Source organism: Pteropus alecto, unplaced genomic scaffold (assembly GCF_000325575.1).
Source record: "Pteropus alecto unplaced genomic scaffold, ASM32557v1 scaffold76, whole genome shotgun sequence".
Taxonomy (NCBI): domain Eukaryota; kingdom Metazoa; phylum Chordata; class Mammalia; order Chiroptera; family Pteropodidae; genus Pteropus; species Pteropus alecto.
The window spans coordinates 16860566-16888129 of record NW_006443138.1 but is presented as its reverse complement, the minus strand read 5'-3'; the positions used below and the strand labels follow the sequence as shown (position 1 = coordinate 16888129).

The 27564-nt window shown below is 36.0% G+C and overlaps 1 protein-coding gene across 1 annotated transcript in view; it reads right to left on the bottom strand.

Moving 5' to 3' along the window:
• Positions 1-27564, bottom strand: part of TMTC2 (transmembrane and tetratricopeptide repeat containing 2) — a 351862-nt gene that overhangs the window by 191027 nt on the left and 133271 nt on the right. The window contains exon 2 of the mRNA XM_015598571.2: positions 19316-19886. Coding sequence (XP_015454057.1) covers positions 19316-19886 — 571 coding nt within the window. The remainder of the gene's footprint in view (positions 1-19315; positions 19887-27564) is intronic.

Here is a 27564-nt window from a genome sequence, read left to right as displayed (position 1 = left end):
TCCATGAGAGACCAGATATTATGAGGAAAGAGATAATTGCCTAATGAATTTAAACACCTGTTCTGTCATTTTATACCTCTCATATGAGGTCCTGGCATCTAGTGAAGAGAGGAATGCCTAGAAAATAACATCCTATTCTGTCATTATATTCCACTATGGAAAGTGGAGGAAATCATTTATTAGTAGTAGTAACACCAATTATGAATGTTTATTAAACTTTCATAGGATGTTTTTGCATAATTATTGTGAAGTATTTCTTTCTAAAACCTTATGATGTTTGTAAACTTTGTGAATAAGTATTTTACAATAGGGTAGGTAGAAATCAGAGGTAAGGCACATTGCTCAGAATCCCACAGCTAACAGGTAGAAAGACTAGGACTCAAAGCGATGTCCTTTGTAAATCCAGGGTGCTCCACCCCTGTCCTACCCTGAACCATGCAGTACTCACTTCGCAACCACTATCTCCAGTTCACCAGCCAGACTCTTCAAACTGCTCTCACCCTTTCCAACCTCAAGGTGAAATCTGACGTAAAAGACCACTAACTTCTACAGGAAAAGCTCTTATAGCTAAAGGTAGGCAAATACTAGAGAGATCTAGAGATCAGAAATTTATATTTGTAAAAACCCAGAACTTTAGAGAGCATCTCTTTAATGTTTATTTTGTAGTGAGGAACTGGTGGTGTCCATAGAGCTTAAATGTGTTTCCCAAAGACATTAAGCTATTTAATCATGATCAGGACTAGAAATTTCATCTTTCTTTGTGTTCATGGCAAGTACTTTATCCTTTTTTTTTAAAATATTTTTAATCACTACTCGTCATCAATAATCTACAATAATCATCTAAAAGAAGAATAATAAAATTCCAATATCTTTGGCCTAGTATTCAATGGTATCTAAAATTTGTCTCATCTTTACTATCTAAACTTCTAAATTCCCTAAGTAATATTGATATCTTTGTTTGAAACTTCAAAATTCCCTCAGTGGGACTGCCTTCCTTATAATTCTATGTATAAATCAAATTTTTATCCATCTGCCTAATGTTGCCACTATCTTAAATGTCCTCCTTCATTTCCAGCTTAAATTCCAGTTCTTCCTTAAGACTTTCCCAGTTTTTCCAGGCTATATTAATAGCTGCTTTCTCAAAACTCTCCAGTCTTATAACTCATACCATATATGAAAGATATCATATATTGCAAAGGTCAAGTCTGAACTTAAGGCCTAAAGCAACATTAAGCATCCATAATCCTAATGATTATCACACTCTGACAGAAATGAGTCTCACTACTTCCACATGCATTCAAGCTCCTAGACGATAGAGATTTGTTTCTTTCATTCACGGAGGGATACTATCCACACCAACTAGACAGCACCTGGTACAGAGCAGGTACTCAATATTAGATCAATGAATGAGTACACGAATGACTGAGTAAATGAACAAAAGAACAATGAACACAAGACAGCAGTCTCTAGTGGGGGATGGAAAGCCAGTATATGAAGGCAGTTTAGATACGCCAGAACCTTGATACGATGATCACAGTCCAACGCGATCTCTCTGTTCTATGTACCTATATATAGCATAATATATAGAGGGGGTTCTTTATCTTAGGATTTTTTTAAAAAAATCTATATGGATGAGTGACACTGCAGCTCTTTATTTCTTTAACTTTTATATGTATTTTTGATTAGTATCCATGGTTTCTTTAACAATTTGATTTTTCTCCCCTAGTAGGCCACTGCATTAATCTGGGAGTTAGAACAACAGTAAAGCATTTAAAACTCCTAGAGCAAATAAGGCTTGTCCCTTACTGTAGAAAAATTTTCAAATGTATTTTAAATATATTTGAACTATAAAGCCAAGTCACGTTTCTAATTCTTAGGGCTATTTTTAATCAGCGAAGAATAGGAGAAGAATATGGCGTCTTAAGGAATGAAAGGAAAAAAGGAGAAGAGAGAGAGAGAGAGAGAACGAGAGGGGAAAAGGAGTCAGGAAGACAAGATTTAACCTTACTAAACTTGCAAGTTCACCTGAACACGATGACAGTAGTCAAATTACATGATACTTCTGGGCATCTTCAGCTCTAAATAGAGAGCCTTAAAATACCCACTTTACTTCCTGAGGTCTTTAGGAGGTGATCTGAGGTGTTAGGAAGATTTGTAAACAATACAAATTGTTTACAATTTATACTAGACAGATGTAAGGCATTATGAATTTGAGGGAGAGAATATCCTTTAAACAGCAATGTCAGTTCCTTCAAAAGGATGCTATTGTGGGATTTGAGAAACTTCTAAGTAATTGCATATTTCTCAGTGACTGGAAACTGTGGTCCCAGGGAGGAAGCTATATTTAATCTTATTTCTAAACAGCCCTGTTAAAAATATAGCCACTTTCTACTTTAGTGTTACAGTGAATAACAAAATTTAATGATTAATGAATATAAAAATGGATTAATATCCTTACAATGGTACATAATAGTATAAGAGTATTCACATTTACTTTGATTCCTATAATGAACTCTGACTTCTAAAAAAAATAATAATAATAACAGGACCAACCAAACACATAAACTTTATGGCACATATTTTAATATTAGCTGATTTGTAAAAAAAGTAACCATCTTAAAATAGATAAAAATAAAAGTGGTTCGCATTAATTGAGCACTTACTGTATGCTAGGCCCTCAGAGATTTCTATGCATTGACTTATTTAATCCTCAAAAAACCCTAGATTTGAGATGTACCGACGTACAAAGAAGTAAAATCAAAATTTCCAGGTCATGTTGCTATTAAAGCGGCAGGCGTTAAATTTCCCCATGTATCCAGCTGCCTGTTTAAGAAAGGCAAGAAAATATTACAGATCATTGCAGAAAATCTGAAATAACTTTGAAAAGGACCGAATATAAAATTGCACACACAAAAAAAAAAACAAAAAAAAAACTCACTTCATATCTACTCAGGAGGTAAACACTGTAAGAAACAAACCATCACCCCACCATGAACAATTCTGGCCGAGAAAAAAATTATTAAACTGGTACAACTCTTTTCAATTTTTTTTCAGTGACAGCTCTCCTTTGTGACAAAAGTGTCTGCCCTTTGTATTAAGAGCAATAAATAAATATGGTTACTTTTCTTCCTAAGTAATTTGCCAAAAAAAAAAAAAAATCAAGAAAGATGAGAAAGAAAAATTCAAGTACCCTTACATTACAAGCTAAATTTCAACTGAAGATATATTTTTACAGCTGCTATGAACTTCTAGAGCTAGTTATTCTTGGAAACCACCTTCTGCTTACTTGGGCTTCCTTTAGGGGAGAACTGTTACCAAAGTTTACTTTGTATGATTATTTTGAATGAATCTGATGTCTAGAAAATAGTCGTAGTGCTAAGTTTGGACATGAATTTACTCACAAAATTCTAAGTATATGAGATCCTACTAACACAAAGCAGGATTGGAGATATCTACTCAGTGTGCTCACTAGTATACTGATAAAATACAGAGCAGGAAAACAGAGCAAAGATCATGTACTCTCAGGGGCACACGAGGCAAAGGACACTAGAATAGGTTTCCTCAGCTGTAAAAAGGAAGATTAATATCCTTGACAGAAGCATTCAAAATCCAGATAAAAATAAAACTAAAAGCCCTTTGTAAAATGTATACAATTTGTATGAAGTTGAATGATTCATACTACTATAAATTCATTGTCCTAAACTGGATCTTTTGGAACAGCTCTATGACTTAATACACATGGGTATATCAGCTAAGTCACCAGATAAAGCCAGTGAACTACAGTCTGTGGGCCAAATCTGGTGCCCAACTGTGTTTTTAGATAAAGTTTTACTAAAACATAGCAACACCCACTTGTTCTCAGAAGGCCAGCAGAGTTGAATAACTGTTGAGAAGTCGACACAGCCTGCAAAGCATAAAACATTTACTATCTGGCCCTCTGAGTGGAGCATAAAATATGATAAGGTTCCCAATGCAGATTACTGTTTGACACCTGATTATATTTCTTTTAGGATTTTTTTCTTTTTTAATTTTTCTGTAGAGAATGACGAATTCATTTTGGTATTTAAGGAAAATGTGCTATTTTTCTTGCATAGGAAAAAGGATCACAGTCAATTTCTAATTATGTGCCTAAAAGATAACACAGCTAATGTAAAATGACATAGCTCCTTACTCTATTCTATATAATCATTAAGAATTAGAAAACATGATTGACTTCTGAGAGAATCCATGTCAGATAACCAAGTGTTAATGATATTTAAGTTTAAAAGATAATGAAAAAGATGAGATCATGTTCAACAAAAATATATGCAGATATTTTAATACAAACAGAGTCTCTAAAAGGTGAAACAGAAGACACAGCCTATTTCGGTTTGCAGCAAATACTTGGTCCCCGCCCCCCAAAATTAATATAAGTACTTCTGAAGTACTCTCAAAGACAAGGAAAGTTATGATTTTACCAAAAAAAAAAGAAAGAAAAGAAAAAAAAGATTAGCAATAAAACTATTTTTAAAAATAGAATGATATAATTCGTTTCTTGAAGCATCCACACAAGATCTCACATTAGGAAAATAACCCAGGGAGAGGTTAAATGACTGTCCACAATTACACAACTAGGTAGTGGCAGAAACTATGTTAGAACACAGGCCTCCTGATTAGAACTGCAGAATTTATGTCATTATGCCACATGGCCATACTTTTCACAGCATGTTCCCTTTATCTCTGAAATCACAATTTCCCTCAAATATCTAACATTTTTCAGGGGCTTTTGTGTAATTAACTTAAAAAAAAAAGGCTACCAGCTGGACACCAAGGTGTAGGTTCAAACAACCTTTATATAAATCAGCAAATGTATTAATAGCATTATTAAATTTTTATAGAATCATTCTCCCATAATTAACTGTATGTTATTGCTCTTTTTAAAATTGCTTAGAAGAAAATTTGCCTGTAGAAAGCAAGCTGGGGTATATTTTAAGACAGCCATTTCTTTAAAGGGATACAGAAATACTTCACATTTGGTCCCTTTAAATGTTTACTATGTCTAAAAATGTTTCCTTTTTTCAAAAGGTAATAGAATAGAAATTAGGTTTATCATAGATTTTACAAGCACTTTTACATTGTGATAAACTCCTGATCAAAGCTAAAAACAAATCAATTATATGTATTTAAATACAACCTAATTACTTCTGCATGTGTAAGACATGTGTAACACAAAACCGAGAAGCAAATATATGAGAAAGAAAAAGTACCCAGATTCCTATTTACACTGTAAACCACTATTACTCATTCAAGAATCAAGGGCTGCATGTACCAAGCACAAAGCCAAGAAAGCAATCAAATACTTACGTCAGATTCTTACTCCAGAAAATCGCACTTATGTAAGGACTTCCAATTTATCATACTGTTGAAAAGTAAAACAAGGATCCAAGCATTCTGAACCAAACAAAACCCCAAAGAAATCCCTGATTACCCAAACTCCATTTCCAATTTGTAAACAGTAAATAAGACAGGCAAGCATACTAAAGACACCAATGAAAATATTCATGGTTCTCAGTAAGACTTTAACCAGGTTTACTGATCCACTTGGTTTGAGGTCAAAACTTTTCCTACAGAATTTTGTTAAACATGAAAAGTAAAACAAACAAACAAAACTATATCTTTGATAGCCAGCAACTATAAGACCAAACTCCCTTATCATTAATTTAAAAATGTGAAATTAGGATTATGGTAATAGTTGCAAAACCTCACTGAACACACTCAAAACCAATAAAAGCTACACTTTAAATGGGTCAATTTTATGGTATGTGAATTATATCTCAATAAAACTGTTAGAAACAAACACAAAAACCTGGCCTGAACTGACAGGCTATTCATAGCCTCAATTTATTCCATTTACTGTAAATATTCATACATTCACCTTCAAAAACACTAAAAGCTTGTTACTACGAAATGGTGCTATATTAGGGGTGTTACATTAATACAGAGATTATGCAACCTATTACCTTTGGGTCATTTTTTAAAACTCAGAATCACATCAGGCCTCAAGAATTTGGGGTGCTGAACCAGTGACCAGTGAACTTGTAGTCTTTTCTGATATAAACAGACAAAAGCTCAGATCCCAAAAATAATCTTTAAAATTCACATCAAACAAGACCAGACATCCTGTGCAGCAACCTGTGCTGTTTAAGATGTACTAAGATACACAGGCACACCTTGGCATCACAGTATCACTAGATATTCTAAGTAATTTTATATTTTTACTAAAATTTGCTGGAAAAAAAAGTTTTTATCCAAATTATAAAGCAACATCCTTTTCTTTACAAAGGCATTAAGAAAGGACACATAAATATGTTAACATGTTTGATTAGCAATGATGCGGCAATACGAAATTCAGAGCCAAACCAAATGTTTCAATGTGAACTAATTCCAGAGAATTCTTGTTTATATGCTTTTGAGAAATAGTATGTAAATCAGAGGACATAGAGGAAGTCAATAGAGACTGGAAGATCTAATCCAGTCCCACCTCAAAGGATATATCTACAATGCTTCTTTTAAGACTGTTCAAGTAGGGCAAGGTCATGGTGGGTAGGCATGGTATGCCCTTGCAGGCCAATGTGATGTTGATGGTCAGATTGGAATACCAAGCTCTCAATGCCTGGTCCCCTTCTGGGACAGGGGGATACAAAAGAAAAAGAGTTTTCAGTCTTTGGTCTCAAAGAAGTTTCTAAACCAACTACACACACATATCAGTACTAGTCATCTAATACTATAGTAATCATGTCACTCTTTACTTGAAGGAACTCAACTGAGAAACAATAATCTGTATTAGAAATAATCACTAGATTTAGAATTAGCATTGCCTTTGAAATCTAGTATCACTGAATGCTGATCAATTTGGGGACCTCACTTAACCCCTTACAAAATGGGGCGCAAATAATGACCCCACATGTTTATTGTGACAGTTAAGTTAGAAAACAAATGGAAATTCCAAGACAGCATAAGTTTTGCCTGGCTTCTTCACTACTTTAAACTCAGTATCTAGAATAGTGTCTCATATCTAGAAAATACGCAGTACCTATTTATTGAAAAACAAAAAAAGAAAACATCTAGCAAATTTCTTGTCACATGACAGGCACTGAGGAGGAAAAAAATGGAAGTTGACTCTGAACCAAAATGAAACAAACGTACAAGCACAAAGTGGTTTTAAATAAATAAATAAAACAATAAACCTGGGTGAGCTGAGCTGCTTGGGTGGCACGTCTCTTCTGTCACTCCCTCAGATTCTTTCCATAACCAGGCCAAATTAATTTGTCAGACACTTGTGCTTCTCCAGAACTTTATATGAAATTCTATTCCTACTTAGTGGAGAGTGATATAATCATTATATACATGTCTTGTACTTTCCAGGGGTTGGGAAAACATAGTATCCATCTATGTATTTTCAGCACCCATAAAACTAGCTATTGCCTGTGGGAGTGCAGATTATTTGTATTTAAAGATTATTTGTGAGCACCATTGGTCCCAAGGCCAAGCGATATGAGAAAATGGTTATTTCCTTCATAACACTATTTGGATCTTCCATTTTAGCTATACTCATATCAAAACAGTATAATGGGAAGACCATGAGCTTTGGAGTCAGACATGTAGAATGAGATCCCTTCTCTACTATGTATTATTTGTGAATCCTTGAGCAAATTATTTCACTTGCATAAGCCATATCTGTAAAAGTTTCCATATTTGTAAACAAGGTTAATAATGCCTACTCTCACAGAATGGAACAAATTAATGCTAGCACACAGTAAGTCTTGATACTTGGTGATTGTTATCATTATTACCACCAGCTCCGTGTATATGGAAATGAAAGCTAATGAATTCAAGTGGGTTATTTCTCTTTCTCTTTGAATAAGGAAGTCAGCACAGCTGTGGAGATTATACTGCAGAGTGGAAGAGAAACAAAGAGTATATATTATCTTGTCCAAAGACCAGAAACTTTAGGCTGCTGCTTTGACAACTTAACTTCAGCCCTTTTCTCACTCAGCTGGCCCATTTTTCAATTCGCACCTCTACATTTTCTCCTTTCGTGCTATTTTAGCTCTGAAATTTATTCATTTTGGGGAGTCACCCTCACTTTTGACATTAGAATATGAATATTCACCCAATAATACAAAACTAATCATGCTGTGGTCACAAGAAACTTTAAATATCTTTAAGACTCTAGTGGTAGCATTTTTTTAAAATCGTACTACCTTCCTGGACTACACAATGAATGACTATTCACCCAGCTAATGTGTGTACTGATAATACCTAAAATTTTCCTTGCTCCAGTTTGTACAGTGGTGCCTTAGAGAATTGGAAGAGGAGCTGCCCCACTATTTATTAACTCTTCACTCTTAAACCAATTGCAGTCTCAGCATCATGAAAGAGATGACCCTTCTATTGAGGGTAACCTATCTCAAACAATAATACACTGTCAGTAAAGGAAATTAACCAAATTAGAAAGAAAAACCACACTGTGACTTTAGTCTCTCTGTGTTAAGAGTCTGCTGGCTACAAGTATTCCATTTGAACATGAGCTTAAATTAAGCAAATACTTAAGCCCCTAATTGAAGCTAGTTGCAAGGAGAGAAGGGGAAAGAAGAGAAGGGCGTGAAAGAAGGGAAACAGAAACAAAACAAAACCAACAACTCAATTTCAAGAAGTACCCTGGAATTATTAACATAGCAATAGAGAACCTAGAAATAAGAAGGACAGAATCTTAACAATGAATTGAAGGATGGGTGCATGGAGGCCCATTACTAGTCTCCAGTCTTTACTGGTAGATAAAAATTATTTCCATAGCAACAAGTTTTTATAAATTAAAGGAAGGGAAGCAATGTGTACAGTGACTAAAGCATTAGACCTGGAGGAGGAGACCTAGAGTACAGTGTTGGCTATACTCTCAACTAATCCTATGCCTAATTTCTGTAGCCCCAAGTTCTGTTAAAAGAAAGGGGTGTTATGTGGGTAGTTGCCAATATCCTTCTCCAGCTGCAAACTTCTATGTTCTTAGGAAAATTTTATAATGTTTGATAATATCACATGAAGGTATCAGATTCTCAATGTTCCTTAGTGGGTCAACCTAACTATTCATCAAAAATCACAGAGAGAGCTCTCCTGCTACCTCTTCAAATGCCTCTCAACACCTCAAAAACAAACTAAAAGTAAGCAGCCCGAAAGAGTCTTATCCAGTAGCTTCTAGTTCAGTGCTAAAATCTCTAGTTTAAACTACTTTCTCCATGAGAGACTGAGGCTCATCCACGTTTGGAATATTCCAAGAAAACTCATAGTGAATTCTAAAATCTTTAAACAGTCCCCCTTCCTCACCCACCCCGTTTCATCTGTCAATTAAATCAAATTTTTAAATTTACCTAAAAAAAAACTTAAAACCAATTTTTTCTATAGTTGTCTCAATGAACAAAAGTTACTAAGATTTAAGTTTCTGTAAAAATAATTTGGTCTGAACGTGATCCAGGTATCTAAAATATTTTATAAAATTTTTGGCAGTCAGAAAAAAGTATTGCTTTAAAAACAAAACTTTTTGCCTTCCACTCTCTCTCTCTAGGAGGTGAAAAATAAAATAAACTAAACCGCCGAACCATCACCACAACAAAAAACAGCTCAATGTTTCCTTGAAAAGGTTTGTTATAAACCGAGATTCTGGAATCAACTGCAATGATATTGCCTGCCAGGTTGGAAAGAATAGGAGGAAAGAGGTTATCATTCACCTTCAGGTGACAACAGTGCTCCTTCTTTCTCCAAAAAATGAGACGAATGCAGCAATCTATTGCAGCCACTGAACTAACTAATCTTCCTTACCATAAACCTGGCTAAAAGGAAATATATAGGAAACAGGATGGTAGGAGGAGGAAAACAGGAAAGCCGGTCTTCCCTCCACTTTCAGATACATAAGCAACAGCACCATCCTGAGCCCAAAGGGGAAAAAATCAGGCTATAAAAATATAAGATGATCTCAAGATATTGGCAAATGAAGAAAAATTAAGAAATGACACATACTTTTTTCAATCAATTAAACAAAAGATAAATTATCAAATTGTGTTGTCTAAAAGTATTATCCTTGAAAAGGATTTTTCCTCAACATTCTTTAAATTTTTAGCATTGGTGAATAGTATAGCAATTTTTTTTTGTTGATTGACATTTCACCCTGCATTCTATGAGAAAAGCCACAGCCATGCTAATTGAGTGCTCTGTCAAATTACAAACTAAAGCTTACTACTGAAATGCTGTGGAGACGCAGTAGAATGATGGTGACCATGATGATATCTACTGTAGGAAAGGAATTTGGTTAAAGAGTATACATCTACTATATTCACATCTAACAACAATCCTACAAGGCACATATTAAATTCCTATTTTACAGACCATATAACTGATTCTCCAACATGTTTAGTGATTTGCCTAAGGTCATAAAGCTAGAAAATGATAGTCTCAATTTAAATCTAAATCTACAGGCTGCAGTCCTCCAGCCTTTCTACAATAGACTTACTTTCATCTATGCATGAGAAGATTAGCCAAATACCAAATGGTTATTCAAAATAAACAGCAGTGGTTGTTACATTAGATATATTTAACTTTTTATCACACTACATCATGAGATCTTAAGATGAAAGAAATTATATTCAACAGAACACATAAACTGGCAAATTTTTGTTGGAATCTTCAAATTAGGGGAAATAAAAATTCTACGTAATTTAGAGTTTTCTATTTTATAAAAGTCATGAAAATATACTCAAATCATTCATGTGTAACCTTGGTATAATTTGAATATGTTAAATAAGCTTATATCATGCAGTCTGTTCTGATGAAATGTGTACCCCACACACAAACACAATCTTTTATAAGGAGAGGTGACTCAAGTGTTTGTACATTAAAAACTAAGCTAATGCCCTCAAAAGATTGGTTTGATACGCTAGCTGGAATTCACAAACTTAAAATATTAAGTTATTTTTTTAGTTTTTAAATACACAAAATTTAACAAATTCATGTTGCATATAATCAAGGACTTTATGAAATGAGCTTGATATGCAGTTCTGTATAGCAAAATTTTAATGGAAATTCTAGATATAGTTTCTATTTTTTCACTTACTAAAAATGAAGTCATTTATTTGTGTTTAAATGTCCTTCATTTTTTTCATGTTGTCTTTGCTGTTTTCATTTAATCTTACATTAATTGTAAACAAAATGACAACCACATACCAAAACGCAGGCATTGTAGATTCCCCTATCAAAGCAAAGAGGAGCATCACAATCTTTGCATTTTATTTGACTCCTGAAATTAAATGAATAAACATGTGGAGGAAGCAAGTGTCCTTTGGAATGGAAACACTGCCTTCACTAATCAAGGCCATAATTACTGAGGAAACATATATTAAATTCTGAATTCATGCTATTTTGCTTGATGCAAGAGTTATAATCAGACCAATAGAGCATACAGGAGCCATCTGGGTACTGCAGAGTTGTAAAGACAAACCCAGAGAGCAAGGGCACATCGACCTTCCTAGCTCCAAATCATTTCAGACTTTGGCATTCGAAGGACTGTTCTTCCCTTTCGATTTCTTATTAACCTTTCTGAAGAAAGGAATACTGTTATTAATAGGTATGATACCCGATGTTTAAAAGAAAAACAAAACATCATACCATGCAACCTTACCATCATATCACATTTCATACGTTTTTTACCTATCGATGGATTCGATTTAATATTCAGTTTTATCCACCCTACTTCCCACCCCATTCATGCCATTTAATGAATGTCTAATGAACTCATGGGAACTAGCTTTCTATGGCTTAAATTTCATTTGAGAAATCAACACTAAATTAGCATTTTCATTGTTCCAGGCATTTAAGGCAGGAATCCGACTTCCAGGCAATGACGATGAATTTCAAATTTGTGCAAACCACATCGTTTTCTGTGAAATTGACAGTACCAGTTGAATATGAGTAACCTGACAATAATGAGATCCCCGTCAGTCAATCTGATTCCTCTGAGGCAGCAGGTTATCGAAAATTGAGCCGAGTGATGTAATAATACATATCCCAGACTGAGGAGAACAACATAGATGATTTCAATGAGGCTCATTATTTATTCATCACAAAGTCCAATTTGCGTTTCATTTTCACTGACTGTGTACAGAGTTAACTGGTTGAAATTCAGTGCTGATTACTTTATTCTGTACCGTAAAAAGGACCCTTTTAAAAAATTGTCGTCTTCCTGTATGAAAGAGTACAAAACAAAGAGGGAGTTTGTACTTGTACTTGTGGCCATTCGTGATAATATTGGAACACCATCCAGAAATGTTGGAAGAACAGACACAGGAGAAAGCCCTTAAGGAATCCCTGTTTTTCTCATTAGGAGTATATAATAACACGCCAGATATTATAGAGTAAGAAGTAAAATCATACTAGTCTTTAGAAAATAAATGCTTTTTTTTTAATGCTAAAGAACAAGATGAATACTGATAAGAGGGACCCTCACTAAATGAGATATAACTTACACTCTCCTGAGTCTGATTCTTCCAACCAACCCCAGTCTCAAGGTGTCTCCTTTATATCGTTAGTTATAGGACTTCTGTTTATCTCATCTTTGGATGGTTATCCAGGTTGACTGTTCTATATTTTAGTTGCAATTTTAATGCAGTCATAGGAGGAGGCGAGCACAGCGTCCACCTACTCCACCATCTTCAGCAGAACTCTCTGAGTCTGATTCTAACCTCATCACCAAAGGGAGAAGGAAATTCCCCCAAGCATCAAGATGGAGTTGGCCTGCACACCCCCAGGCTTCTCCCAAGGACCAGTTGAAGTGCAAGCCCATTTCAAAACCATGCACTGTCTCTCAACATTGTTGGGGCCACAAAATATCTTAAAAGGCCCCTACATCGTTATACACACTAGCTGCCTCAACCTACCTCTCCTGATTCATTATCCTTTATAAATTCATGCACTCTCTGCATCTGTCAAAATGACTGCTCAGTGATCCCCAGTAACGTCTTATTAGTTTCCCTCTGTGCTATGTTCCTGCTCTACCCTTCACTTTTCTTCCCTTCTCCAATTATAAACGCTTATATCCAAACTATCCTTTGGGGCCTTGCTTAAATGTCTCTGCTCTAGAAGCTGCTTCCTGATCCCCTTGGCTGAAAGTAACCTCCCCATCCTCTCAACTGCCCTAGCACTCCCAATGCCTCAGAGCCCTCGTCACTTTCCAGCTTGAAATTCAGTTCCATATTTACATGCACTATTCTCAACTTCTAAAATGTCCTTAAGGGCAGAATTTTGTCAATCCACCTTTGAATCCCCACATCACCTAATACAATGCCTTGCACGAAGATAATTTTTTTAAAGATGATAATTTGTGAATGGATGGCTGTTCCAAGTACTAACACTCTAATGACAAGCATTACAGAAGCTCGCAAGGCTACTCAAATTTAAATTACTCAACTTGAATACAAAATCATCCTAAATCAGCTGAGCAAAGAAGCCAACCTGTAGGAATAAAATACCTTATTAATCTCTGACTTTTTCAACTGTAAAATATTTTTGAACCTTGACTTTATTTGTGGTATTATCTGGTTAGCAATGTTGGCAGCTGTTCAAAGTTTTAAAGGGCTATAGGTCATGAATATTAAATGCTATAACAAATTTACTGGGAGGAAATCCAAATTCATTTGTAAGTGCATAACAAATAGTCACCCCAGTTTCAATAATGCTAGGAAGTACTGTGATCAGAATCAGAGTATCTTGCTATATCTAGATTCTCACAAAGTCAAATTATAAGGCAAATGAAGGAAAAGAAACTCATAAGAAAGTAAGAACACTACTTGTAGTAGAGTAGCATAGTTGTTGATTGAAGAAAATCAGAAATAGCAAATACATCATATTTCATTCAGTGCAATCAGTATGAGGGTCATACCCTGAGTAAAACCATAACCTCCTTTAGAAAAGGGACAAAACCTTAAATGATAAAACAGATTCTATCAATGCCACCCTCAGCAGGTGATCAAATAAAAAGGCATATTCAATGTGCAAATACCTGCAGGCTACCTGACTCACTTTTCTTGCTCTTCTGTACATGGGGAATCAACCAAAACAGTCAGCTGTATAGGAAGAAGCGCCTCGTTTAATCTTGTCAGTGTTCAGAGAGTGACAAACCAAAAACCTTCAACAGAATATTAACTCCTACACTCAGAAACCATTCTTAAGATAAATCTTTGTAAACTGTCTGGAAATATGGTTGTTGGTTAGTTTGGGTTTGATTACTACATCCTGATGTAAGAACTAACCTTACTTAATACCCAAGATAATGGTAAACAGTCAACAAAGCAACCTCCACCATTCACATCCTGTTTAGCATTAAAACTAAAAACCATCTTTAGAGAAATTGTTAAAAGATTAAACTCAAAGGGCTTCATTTTTCCAAATTATCTTAGGCTATTATTATAACTGCTACACTGACTTTCAGATTTCCTTTTTTTTTAAATTTAAAAAAAAAAAAATTTTCCACCTGTAACTGAATAAGTGATTATGAGGCTAATAAAGGGGGAAAAAGATGTTTCCACATTAAAACAGTTAACAGATGTTAAATAAGCACAGAAAATGGCCACTAGGCAAGCAATGACTGATGTTGGGTAAGTAAGAAAAATGTTGCTTTTAGTGATTTTTATTACCCATGTACCTCCTGGGGTCATGGGAGACTTGTAAAAAATTTTGTGGGCAGATAAAAGTCTAACATTTATTTGCAAAGCTAGTTTATTTCAAGGGTTCCAACCCCCCACCCTTACTTTTTGACCACATAAAATTAAGTAAGTGAAAGTCATCGAAAGAAGGCTAAAACAATCATTTGGTGAGACTCAGTCAAGGAAACTTATTTTGCAACATTCTTCTGACACGCATTTCTTCCAATCCCACCTACCAGACCTCACTAACCAGGAATGAAATCATTACATAATGGGGAGAGTACAGGATTTCACTTTAACATTTCAAGCACATACTTTTAAAAGGCAAATCTTACACAAAATGAATTCAGTAATTTACTAGGGCCTACTATGTGCCAGATGGTGTGCTATATGCCAAGTATAATGTAGAAAACATCCTGAAGCTAAGAACAAGGAATATTTTTAAATTCTGTTTATAAAGTTATAAACACTAATTTTGTTCGTATACACTTCTGAAGATTTTGTAGTGTTTTTTTTTTTTTTACAAATCTTCCTAACTATTGACAATCATTATTATTCACGTCATGTTCAACCATATTATCTCATAAGTCACATGACTTAATAAACTTCTAAGTTGAATGTTAATGATTTTAACATATTTAGAATAGTGCCTGGTAGAAATAAACATATTTATTAAATACTAAATAAAATGTCTACAATATGCCAGGTACTTAGTATTTTTCAAACATTTCATCAAAGAAATATATAATATTAATATTTGCTTCGCAGAACTATAAAAACCTTATACATAATACGGACATGTGCATCATTGCTTTGGTTTTTTAGAAGTAAAAAAATGGCAGCCAAGAATTCTGGCCAAATTCAGCCATCTCAAGGATTTTGTCTAGGCAAAACAGGATTTAGCTGTTTTTAAAATAATAACCAATATTAAATAACAGGAGATGTCACAGAAAAATCCAGATGTCTGTCTTCTCAAAAAAACTTTAGAGTCTACCAAACTGAAACCTTTATTTTCTTATTGCATTATGGGATGGAGTGGAGGACAAATGGTACAGTAGAACCTCTAGTTCAACAACCAGTCCTTTCTGCCTGGCCCTGATACACATTTGTGTTACAGAGCCAGGATCTGAAAAGAGTTACAGAACCGAAACCAACACCGTGAAGAAAGAAGCTAAGGGCGATTGCTATGATAAAATTATTACTGACAAAACTGAAAAAAAAAAAAAAAAAAAAGGAGAGCCTTGCCTCTCTGGTCCTAATAAACCCCAGCTTTAAGAGGACCTCTGTTTTTAGATTTAGAGTATTTGACTGGTTGTCGAATTTGCATAATAGAGTTAAACATTTGTGCACTAGAGTTTTCTGTTTATATATGTGTTATGTTTTAATGGGGCAGGAAAGTTTATTTCATCTGGCAAACAATGATAACTATGATGCAGAGTTAATTGGTAAGATATTTAAGATGATTATTCTTTTAAGGTTTGAAAGAACCTTCTAAAGTCTTTTAATCTACTTTCTTCAGAGTCTCTTCCAACTCACCCCAGGCATAAAAATCTATATATTTTAAAGACAGAATATGGAATTTTCTATAACTTCCATATGTAATCTATGCCAGTGTTTACAAGCCCCACAGTCATGAGATTCTAAATGAAAGTTTGTGCTTAAATATGCATGCTTCAGCTTTAGTTGATTCCTAAGTCATATGCTTCCAAACCACTGTATGTTTAAAGACAATGAGAAGTTTATCTTTTGGCTTTCTCTTTCTTAAGCTAAGGAATGACAATCTCTATCAATATTTCTTCTTTCCCTTCAACTAATACACATCGGGTACCTTCCAAACACTGGGCACCCAGCTCACAATGAACACCCCACAATTTCATATGATCTTCACGTCGCATCTCTAGGACAGAACATTAAGTGTCTTCATTTGAACTAGCCCAAGGTTACTCACCAATGTGAGTTAATATTTGATTCCATATTACTTACTTTTCTACTGTGCAGTTATCTGATTTTACATGTTTATTCATCTTCACACTTTTACAGCATGATAAAAGATTTCTGGACAGTCAGAACTATGTGTTCCAGTCCTAGCGATTCTACCATTTTCTGAGTGACCTTCACATCTCTGGTTCTCTATACTTCAGCTGGAAATAAAGTACTGGCATAGATACTCTCTATGGTTTCTTACAAATCTATAAAATCTGTTATCCCAACGTCCTCATTAGACTCATTGGCCTAAAACCTGAGAACGAAAAAAACAAAGCTGAGACGGCAACTATCAGATGGAGAGTTTTGCTGCCCCAATGCCTGCAAGCGGTGGTTGCCAGAGAGTCTGGGCAAGTTTCCATTTTGGAAATTTCTCAGGACACTGAACCTCCAAAGAATTAAGTCCTTTCTCATAGCGTGGGGGACTTCACACTCTCTATTCTTAGGAGTTCTTTTGCTAGTGGCATTTCTCATTCTCTTAAGCAGCAGTTATATGAGTAAAGTTGCCAGATAAAATAAGGGATGCCCAATTAAATTTTAATTTCAGATAAACAAAGAATAATTTTCTATAATAAATATGTTTCAAATATTGTATGAGACACATTTATAGTAAGGAGCTCTATCAGCGACTCTGTCCTTGAAAATATGCTTAGAGAACGGAAAATTTCTTAGAAGAAAACTTCAAAAGGTCCTAAAAGCAAGTCCTAAATTGACAGACCAAAATACTTCCCTAATTCATGAGATAGTGAAATGGAAGTTCTGTGTAAGAAAATCCGATGTTTCACAGGCTCTCAGTGCAAAGTCTTGAAACACCCAGAGTCTGCATCTTCAAATAGGTCTTGTTAAAAAGCAAAATTACGGCTGAGCAAATCTGAAGATCTAATTGGCTTTAGCATCCCATCTAGCAAACAGAAAGGAGCTCTGAAGGCCTGTATGAAATGGAAGGCTTGTATAGGAAGAAGGAAGAAGGAGTAAGAAAAAAGTAGGATTCCTCGTCTTTCTTTGGGAAGTAGGAAGGAGGGTCTATGTGGCAAATTACTTCTCTAGTGCTAACCAGGTAACTCCAGATTGACTGGTTAAAGGTCACATTCCTGCAAGAAGCTAAAACTGCAATTAAGTCTTGATTTACTGATATGGGGTTAGCACAGGCATTCCATTTTGAGCCTACTTTTTTTTTTAAAGTCTCAACCTCCATAGGATAAGGACCATGATTCAAACTTATTCTATTTGTATGTCAAGTGGAAGAAAGCTTGCTATTGTTAATGACGTGGTTTAAAAGAAAAGAAAAAGATTATCTTCCCTCTTCTCCTTGAAAAAACAATTAAAATTGATTTGAAATTAAGAGCTTGACTTTCAAACCATATGTTGTTTTTAAGAGTCAAAACTCTAAAAGGGTTTTCTTTTAAAGTTTCAGCATTTAATTGAAATCACAAAAGAACTTCATTAAGCACTTGATACTTGAGTTCTAACTGAAAAGGTTATGCTTCCCTGCAGAGAAGAAGCATAGAGGTAATTATGGGCACTGCCTACTAAGTGAAAAAAATAGCCATTAAAAAAATAAATGTCTCTGTTTCTTTCATTTTTTTCTTTATTTTAATTTCTTCCCAATTTGATTTTCAGTAAAATTGGGAATTGAGAGAAAAATTAGTCAAAATTAGAAAACTCGACAGCTCTCTCAGGCAAGTATCCAAAACTAATTCCTTGCTCGAGGGTCTAAAACGAAAAAGGGAGCTGGCCTAAAACATGGCCGAAGTTTGCAAACCTTGGCCTAGTTCAGTCTTTGTACTTAAAATCAAAGCAAGAGAGTTCATTGTGAGTGAAGAAGGATGGGAAGATGGAAAGGAGGCAGTGTTTCAAGGTGCCCTGGGCCACCCTATGCCTCCCATTAACACTCTAGCAGAAAACTGCTCCGTTCTCCTTAAGTGTACAAGTGTCCGGAATCCTAATAGCACTTCCGCGACTTTCAAACAACATTGCATTTGAAACTGCTAAGGGAATACAGAACAAATATCAAGCCCTGAGGCAAAGGTCTTTATTGGCCTCAGAGCAAAACTGATAATAACTACTTTCTGTTTTGAATCTATTCTTATACACCACAACAAGGAAAAGGTGAATATGATTCATTGTTGAAGAATCTGAGTTCCAAGCCTACTGCAGAGAAGAGTTGTTTTCCAAAGTCAACTCAGGAAGTAAAATTAACAAATGGCAAAGGATTTTGTCTCTATAATCTAGCATCTGGCTCTATTATCAGTTGTGATATTTTTACAAATACGTATTATGTATAGGCAATGTATAGGATTACAGAGAATTGTGGCACAAAATAAAATAAATAAATTATAAAGATGCATTATCTTTACAAAGAGAGATCATTCTTCTACCGCCTTTAAAATCATGAAAATAAATTAAGAAACCTGAGGAATAAAACAATCAGTGACTGAAACCCAGGTTAGTAGGAAAAGGTCAGAAAGGACACTTCCACACACTGAAGATCAAAATATAACTTATATTAAATTCTCTTTGAAGAGGAACTAATTTGCCTTTTAAATGGTGAAAAAAGACCAAGCAAGATTACTCGGTAATCCAATGCTCGAGTGCCAACAATCACTTACTTTGTAAATAGTAGGTAAGATCTGTTTCATTTTCAGCCTGTGAAAGACAAAGACATCATAAACTGCTGAGACTGCGAGAACAGTCACTCCTTGTTCTTTCCACAACATGCTGCATCCTGCGCACAGTCCTGTCCCCAGGAACCAGCCCCACGTCCTGGCTGAGTAGCCTCTTGTAGAACAGTGTTTAACGTAGCAGAGCAATGAGAGGAGAAAGAAGAGACTGGCCCCAATATCAGCCCGTCCCACGATTCCTGCCACCGCCTCTGTGTGAATGGGGTGAGAGGCGAACATCAAGCCCGCCATGAAGGTCCAGTATCCGTCCCCAAGGAGTATCTTAGAGAAGCTCGTGAAGAGTCCAGTGACCGCCGCATGTAGTAGGACGTTGACAAGGTGGTAGCTCCAGGGATTCAGCCCTCCGATGGCGTGGTTCAGGCGAAAAGAAAGTGTGCAGAATGGCCGGTACGACTTGTGGCTGCCACTGTGGGTTAGAAGAGTCCCCCAAAAATCATTGAAGAAAATGTGGGTCCATGGCGTTTCTGGGAGAAGGTCCTGATTAGTCTTGATAGCCCGGCTAAAACACAAAATGTTAAAAAAAAAAAATCAAATGTAAAATACAGGAAAAAAAAAAAAAAAAACAAGAAAATATGTGACATTGCTAAGATATTGCCTTCCTCCATAGCTCTGTCATGTGGCTTGATGCTGGGATTCCAGGTAGTATGATTACCATAAATGAACTTTACATACACATTGAATTCAGATCCTCTACTTAATGCTTACTAATACCACAATTAGTGTTGTATGTCTTTTTCTCAAGTTTTCTTCCTTGTTTGAATGTAAAAATGTCTGAAGAATAAATGCAGTTTCTACCAGTGGTATAGGCCTTAATGCAGAGGTTGCTAAACAACTGCCTTAAAAATCACGTGCTATACTAGCTAAAAATGCAGATTTCAGGCCCCAGGTTGATGTAAGGCCTGAGACTATGCTTTTTTAAGAAACACAGCCCCAGGTGATAATGGTTCAGAGGATACACTTATAGCAAGAACTAGGCCCCTACTAGAAATAAATTTTAAATAGAATATCTGTGCCCAAAGCAATGCTTCTCACACATAACAGGCAGGTTCTGATTCAGTAGGTCTGGAAAGGAGCCCAAGATTCCCCATTTCTAACAAGCCCCCAAATAACACTGATGCTACTGGTCCTTGGATCACACTTTGAGCAGCAAGAATCTAGAGAGCTGGAGATAAGAAGAATGTCTCTCCATGTGTCCAAATGTTTCCGTTCCTCCTACATTCCAGTAAACTTAGCTGTTCCCCTTCTGAGATCTCATAGGACTTAATGTCATCTATACTAACTGCCATAACATGGCACTTCAGTGTCTCTTGCTTTTGAGGATTATAGCTCTAGATTTCCAAACTTCAAAGAGGAAGAAATAACCTAGTATTTGCTGAGCACTTGCTATCTGCCAAACACCCTGCTGGTCTCCTGGGCCGTACCTTCTCATTTAATTCTTAGAATAACTGATAAGGTAGATATTATTATCTATATCTCTCAGGTGAGGAAATTATCATCGAGAAAGTTTAATTAATAATGATCCCAAAGTCACACAAGTTGGAAACAGCAGGGTAGAGTTTCATGGCCCATCCTCTTTTCACTATAATGGACTTCTCAAAATGTGATCCACACACCACTGGGAGTACAAGAAAATACACCGATAAACCTTGTAAAACTTTTAATGGTTATATTTGTTTTAATGTGTATTTGAAATAAAATTTAATTATCACATCAAAGCTAGATTTCATGGATATTTGCTCAGAATGAAGCTGTTAAAAATTTAAAAGCCAATGTAAAGACAAATATTAAGGAATCCACAGTACTAGGATACGCAGATAAGGTACAAATGACGGTAGCACATAAATGACACAGTTTGGAGGATTCCTGCTCTATGTCATTTTACCTTCCAGAGAACACGGTGGCATCTTGAATCTTTTGTATTCCTAGTGTACTTATCTCTGTACTTACAGAACACAAAATAGGAACAAGACTAAGAAGGAAGTAGGAATGAGACATTTAAGGTACCTACTGCCTAACTAGAAACCTCTTGCCTAGTCTAATGTCAGGGCTTTTTAAGGGAGTGTGGGCATTTGTGAAGCTAAAGAACATGTAGTGGGTGACCACCTTGATGATATTTACCGCTAACCCCTCCACCAGTCCTGCCTTTCACTCTAAAGCAGGAATTTTTATAAAATGTTACCAAATATCAGGCTGCAAAAGCCCTGTACAGAGGAGAAACATTCCTGAGTCCCAGCTCTGTCATTTGTTGAGTGTCTTCAAAAATAAGGACATACAACAGAGATTCAAACAGATTAAGAAAACTATCCAAGGCGACACAACCAGCTGAAACAGCAGGGTTAGTGGTTAGTGTTCCAGTTGAGATCAAATGGCTGGCTGGGCAAGGCTGGTTTTCAACTGCTTTCTAAACTGTTTCCCAATTAACCTTTCTGAGCTCATTTCTGTGATAATAGTTTTACTTTGAAATCATTTAACCAATACTTGTAATTCTTCATTTATCTTCTATGTCAAGAAGCAGAGAACACTGCTTTGCAGCTAGCTGCATGAGTGTTCTGGAGAACCAGTACAAATGACGTCTCAACTGTTAGCTGCTGTTGTTATTATTCTACAAAGACTGAGGTACAACTTAGAAAAAGTCTCTTATTAAAGTATGCCTGACTTACAACCTCTGAAATTGGATGCATTTGGGCATTAGAATGAAAACAGACTGATCAGTAGTTGATAAGTATCTACTCTGTGCCAAACATCATGTCAGTCCTTTTACAACTACTTAGGATAAATAATTGACTTTTCTAGATGCTCAATAAAAAGGCAGAAGGTCTGTTAAAATTATGTCTTAAAAAATACTCAATGTGGCAGGGATAGTTAGTTCCTCTCCTGTGTCTATTTTTCCCCTTTTCTCTTATAGCACTTCTGTTTAGCACTGGGTATACGGTCATCTAGAAAAAAATATTTCATTTCCTATCTTCCCTTGCTGCTAAATAGGGTCATGTGACTAATTTTTGGCCAGTGGAATATAAGCAGAGTTCTATGCATTATTTCCAGAAAGTGTCTTTAAGAGAAAAAACTTAGCATTCTTCCCCTCGACCCCTCCTTCCTTCCTGCTAGAGGACAGATGTAATTACAGATGTAATAGCTGGAGTTCTAGCAGCCGTCTTGGCCCATAAAGTGTCCTTAGGAACAGAAATCAAGCCTAGAACAGCACAGCAATAAGACTGAAGGAAACGGAGTTTCTGTCATCTGTTATGGTAAACCATACTGGCCCTGGGCTAACTACCTCCTCATTGCGTGAATGTAAGAAGTAAATTGCTATCTTGTTTACACTGAGATATTTTTGGTGTTAGCTAGTGGCAGCTAAATAGTCATAGCGAAATCCTTTGTTCACATAAGACCTACTATATCACAGTAGTTTGACTTTTCATTTTGATTTTCATTTTTACAAGTCTCTGTGTATTGACTGAGTATTAAATGAATTTCCATATAAATTGGCTTTTAAAATATTAGAAACAGATGTTATTCTGGATCCATTAAATTAAAACACCCTGCTACGACATTCATCAAACCCAGAAGTAATTGCTTTAACTCGATGGGTTATAATTAAAATTTAAAAGAAATATGAAAAACTGCCAAACAGTGTTGTCAGAGAGCTGATTTCAAGAAATTCAGAATGAAAACTCAACTTGCCTCCACTAAACATTAATCTAGGTATTGATGTGAATTTCTCTAATATCAATGCAGAATCGCTCATACTATCCAAGTCAGGGCAGTGAAAAGCTCAATAGCAAAGCATTATGGGACAAGGCTTTCTAGTGCAGTGAGAAAAGCTAGAAAGCAAACTGTAAGACAATTCTTCACTCCTTCAGTGGCAGATACATATAGGATGGTGAACCACTTTCCCCATACCAGGTTTTCTACATTACTCAGGTTTTCTACATTACCCAGAGTTTTCTTCCTTACCCAGGGTTCATCACCATAACTAACTCTGTAAAGAACTTTTGAGAAAAAAATAAAACCCAAACTTTTAAAAATCTGTTCAAATCTGCCAGAATTTCTTATATTTGTAGCACTACATCTAGTAATGTGAAGCCGCTAACAAGATATACTACACATCTAAAAAATATATAAAATTAACAAATCTCATAATTTCACTGTGGGAAAAAACTTTGATGAGGCACAGCCTTAAATTTTCGCTGCAGAAAAAGAAAATTAAAGGACAAACAGTGTTAACAAAAGTGGAAGAGCGAGAGAACACCTCACCCATGTGCAACACATACTTTACGAAGGGAGAGTTTACTGTGATAAAATCCTCTGATGGCTGTCATCTGCTTAGGCAGGTTTTTATTTAACCAATGAACATATGGTAAAAGAACATGAAATAAGACTAAACTGTACTGGGCTTTAGAACATAAGTCATGTCACACATGTAAGTCAGTGATTAGAGATGCATTACGCATCCCTGACATCATTTTAAGAAAGATACAGACCAAAATGGCTTTAATAGAATCTGAATAATCTGCCAGCAAAGGTAAGGGTAGTCATTCAACACTGAGCATAATCGATTTTCATCCATTTGCGTATTCTCACAGGAGTCCAAAATGGAAATAGTAAAACCTCTTCTGCTATTTCTCAGCTAATGAAAAAACTTAATTCAAAACAAAATTTCATGCAGATATAATTTCTGAGGTTACTTCTGTGAATTGGTATTGAAATTCAGAAAGGCACTAAGGAATTAGGAAATTTTCCACTCCGAGAAAGGTGAAGAAAATCAGAGTGGCAGATGTGAAGAAAAAACAATTGTGAGCAAGATTCTCCAGAGAATACATGACTGAGAGACCGTCTTTTGAAGCAAAAAGATCCAGTCTCTCAGGTCTTCAAGGAGGTCTTAAAACTGTTTCCCATTTTGTTCATTTGCAGCCCTTTGTTTTTGCTGCCTTATGCTTTTTCCTTTAGGAAATGTTGACAAAGGCCAATGCTATTGTAAAATTGATGAATGACGGGACCCTGCCATCCAAACTGTCCTTGTGTGTTTCTTCTCTCACTGCTGCTTTTTCTATCCATTGACCTTTTCGGTCACAAGCACCCACATAAATGATGACCATTAGTCATCTGAACAGGAATGATGCTTAGATTCTTCAAACAAATCAAATGACACACTATTCCAAAGTGCTTTCAATTGTTCTACTGAAAGGTAAGTAAAGGCAAAACTTTAAAAATGGCAAAGAAAAAAATGTTGTAGCAATGGGTTGAAATTTGCTCTCCAAGAGAAAGAAGGAAGAGAATGGCCTTTATTAACCTACCTGCTTCTGAGCTACCCAAGCATGCCCATCTACACCTAGGAAGGGCAGTGGAATGCAGTGGTTAAGAACACTGATTCTGGAGCCAAATAGACCAAATAAAGTTCAGGCTATGAGACAGTGGACAGAGTTACTTCACCTCTTCGTATCTCACATTTCTTATGTGTAAAAGAAAGACAATAACTGTACTTGTTTTATAGAATCAATGCTAGGAGTAAATGAGTCAGAAAGCAAAAAGCATACTGTTATATGTAATATAATGTGTATATGTAATGTATGTAACACATGTTAGCTGTTATTATTATCACCAGCAACACTGAACAACTGATGCTAGCCATAAATGCAAATGTAGCACTCTTTTATCATATTTATAGCCTTCAAAATCTACAGATCATGGTCATGAGTATTTCACTTGAGATGTATTTCACTTGAAATTCCTTTAAGCTTTAAAGGCCCTCTCAGAACAAGATAATAAATATGTATGAAGTCTTACCTTGGTCTTTAACACATTACTTTTCTCATTCTCTTATTTTCTGATACCTCTAACTCTCCTTGGCTAGCACCTCTTCACATTTTCCCCCCAAATGTGGATGTTTCTCTTCTGGTTCTGTCCCCTAACTTTCTTTCTCTCTACACTTTCCACCTCTGGTCATCTCCAACACCTGCAACTCAAGAGATGCCTTCTTCATCTACACCTCAAGCCTGAGTGTCACTCATGAGCCTACACTTCTAATAGCCCACGTAATATTCACACTTGAGTGGAAAAAAAGAGTAACGGAATCCTGGTTCCCCTACTAACACCACATGTGTTACCTTTGGCTAGTTAGCCTCTCTAAAGCTCAACTTCCTTGCCCAGGGTTCATAGATAATAATGCTTCTCAAAACTGTTGTGTTGAAGATCGAATAAGGAAATATTAACTGAAAATGTTTGAAAAATAAATAACTTTGTGTAATGGATACTTGCTATTTTCTTGGACCTCTTCTAGTTAACAGTCTCCTGTTTTTCCTTTTGAGAACAGACAACATCCACTCTCAGTCCATGTGGATAGGGTAAGGTGCCCTCACCTCCTGATGAAGATCATCAAATGACTTGGCAGAATCCTCATTCTTGGCCACAACAACTGATTTAGTGGCCAGCCTGGCAAACCAGAGTCAATACAGCCCCAACAATGTAATTAGAAATGGCATCTTCATTTGAGAATGAGATGAAATCCTAGGGCTACTCGAGGATTCCCTGAAGACAGAGGCTACCTAAGAATGAAGGCAACTCAAAAGAACCCAGATCAGGGAGACAAAGAGGTAATTCCTATGCAGCTGGATCCCATCATGCCTGAAGCTAACGCTGTTAAATAAGCCAATGAATGCCCCACCCATAAGCTAGTTTAAAGAGTTATTCTGACATCTAGAATCAAAAGAGCACCAAATAATAAACACTATAATTATCTACTAATGTCATTAGTATATAATGCCCTTACAATATCTTAAGCTTAGTAAGTCTGAATACGAATAATTTTCTTCACAAAACATCTCCTTTTTCATACAAGCCCTTCACTCCTCCATCACTGACAATGAGCTTGCTCATGAAAAAGCCTTCTTTCTTTGCTTCTACAGCTATTTTTAAATTGGTTAAAATATTTTAAAGCTGTTCAGGACCTCAGAGAAATCCAGCTCACAAGTTTCCCTTGAATCTGTGTCTAACTTTGCTTTTCTACTACCTTCATCAGGCTTTCATTATTCCTACCTGTACTGTTTTGCATGCTTACTTAAATTGCCCGTTCATTTCTCTTTCCTCATTAGGCTCTAAGTCCCCTCAGGGAAGGAATTATGCCTTACATTTTCTCCCAGTGCCCAACACATATTAGGCACATAATAAATATTTGGTAAACTGAACTAAACAGCTGTCCCTGCCTGCTTTCATTCCCCCTTTGATCCATTACACATGCTGTGGATAGAGAAACTTCCTGAAATAAAACACTAACACCAACACTGTTCCACGAAAATCCCTCATCATGCCCTATTTCTTACCATAATAAACACCTTTCATAGCCCAGCATTCATTGCATCCCTATTATGACTTCTAGGCCAATTTCCCATTACTTCTCCACATGTATCCTGAGTCGGACAAACTTCACAGCCTATAGGTCTTTGCTCAAACCATTTCTTCCCTTCCTCTGCCTGAACTGCTGTTCTTCAACCAGTTACATCTGTCCAAATATGCTTCAATCCCCGATGATCATTTGTGAAGCCATGGCCTCCGCAAAGGCCTCCCTAGTTACTGTGAGTATGACTGACTTTGACTTTGAACACTGACTTCTTACAAAAACTATCAGGTATCTCAAATGGGACAACATATGGAATACATTTTAGAATGAGCAGGAAGAGATGTATGCTTTGAAAAGGGGCACGAGTGATTTTAATATTCTCTCTTCCATCCCTTACTAAAAATCATTGTCCAATAAAATGGACTGATTCTGTTGTAAGAAAATTATTCACTCACTCATTTATTCACTCAGTATTGGGCTAGGCACTGTGAAGAGCACTGCAGATAGAACGGAAAGCAAAATAGATTCCCTGACTTTGAGAAATGTTCAGCCTAGTAGAGGAGGCAAGTAAGTGTCCAGGCAATCTCCTTGGGATATGATAAATACTATTCTAACCTGAATCCTGACTGCGATTGGAGAACACAGAACAGACTCCTAGGAAGCAGTCTTAGAGGGTCAAAAGTTTCTTGGAGAAAAGCATATCTACCTAAGTGGAAAGAGTAAGGGAGCTGTGAAGATGTCACCAGACTGGAAGCCAATATTTTTAAAGGCTGTATGACACAAGAGAAGGTGGTAAGCTTGGGATCTGAAAAAATATGATAGGTTAGTTTGGCTAGAGTGAAGT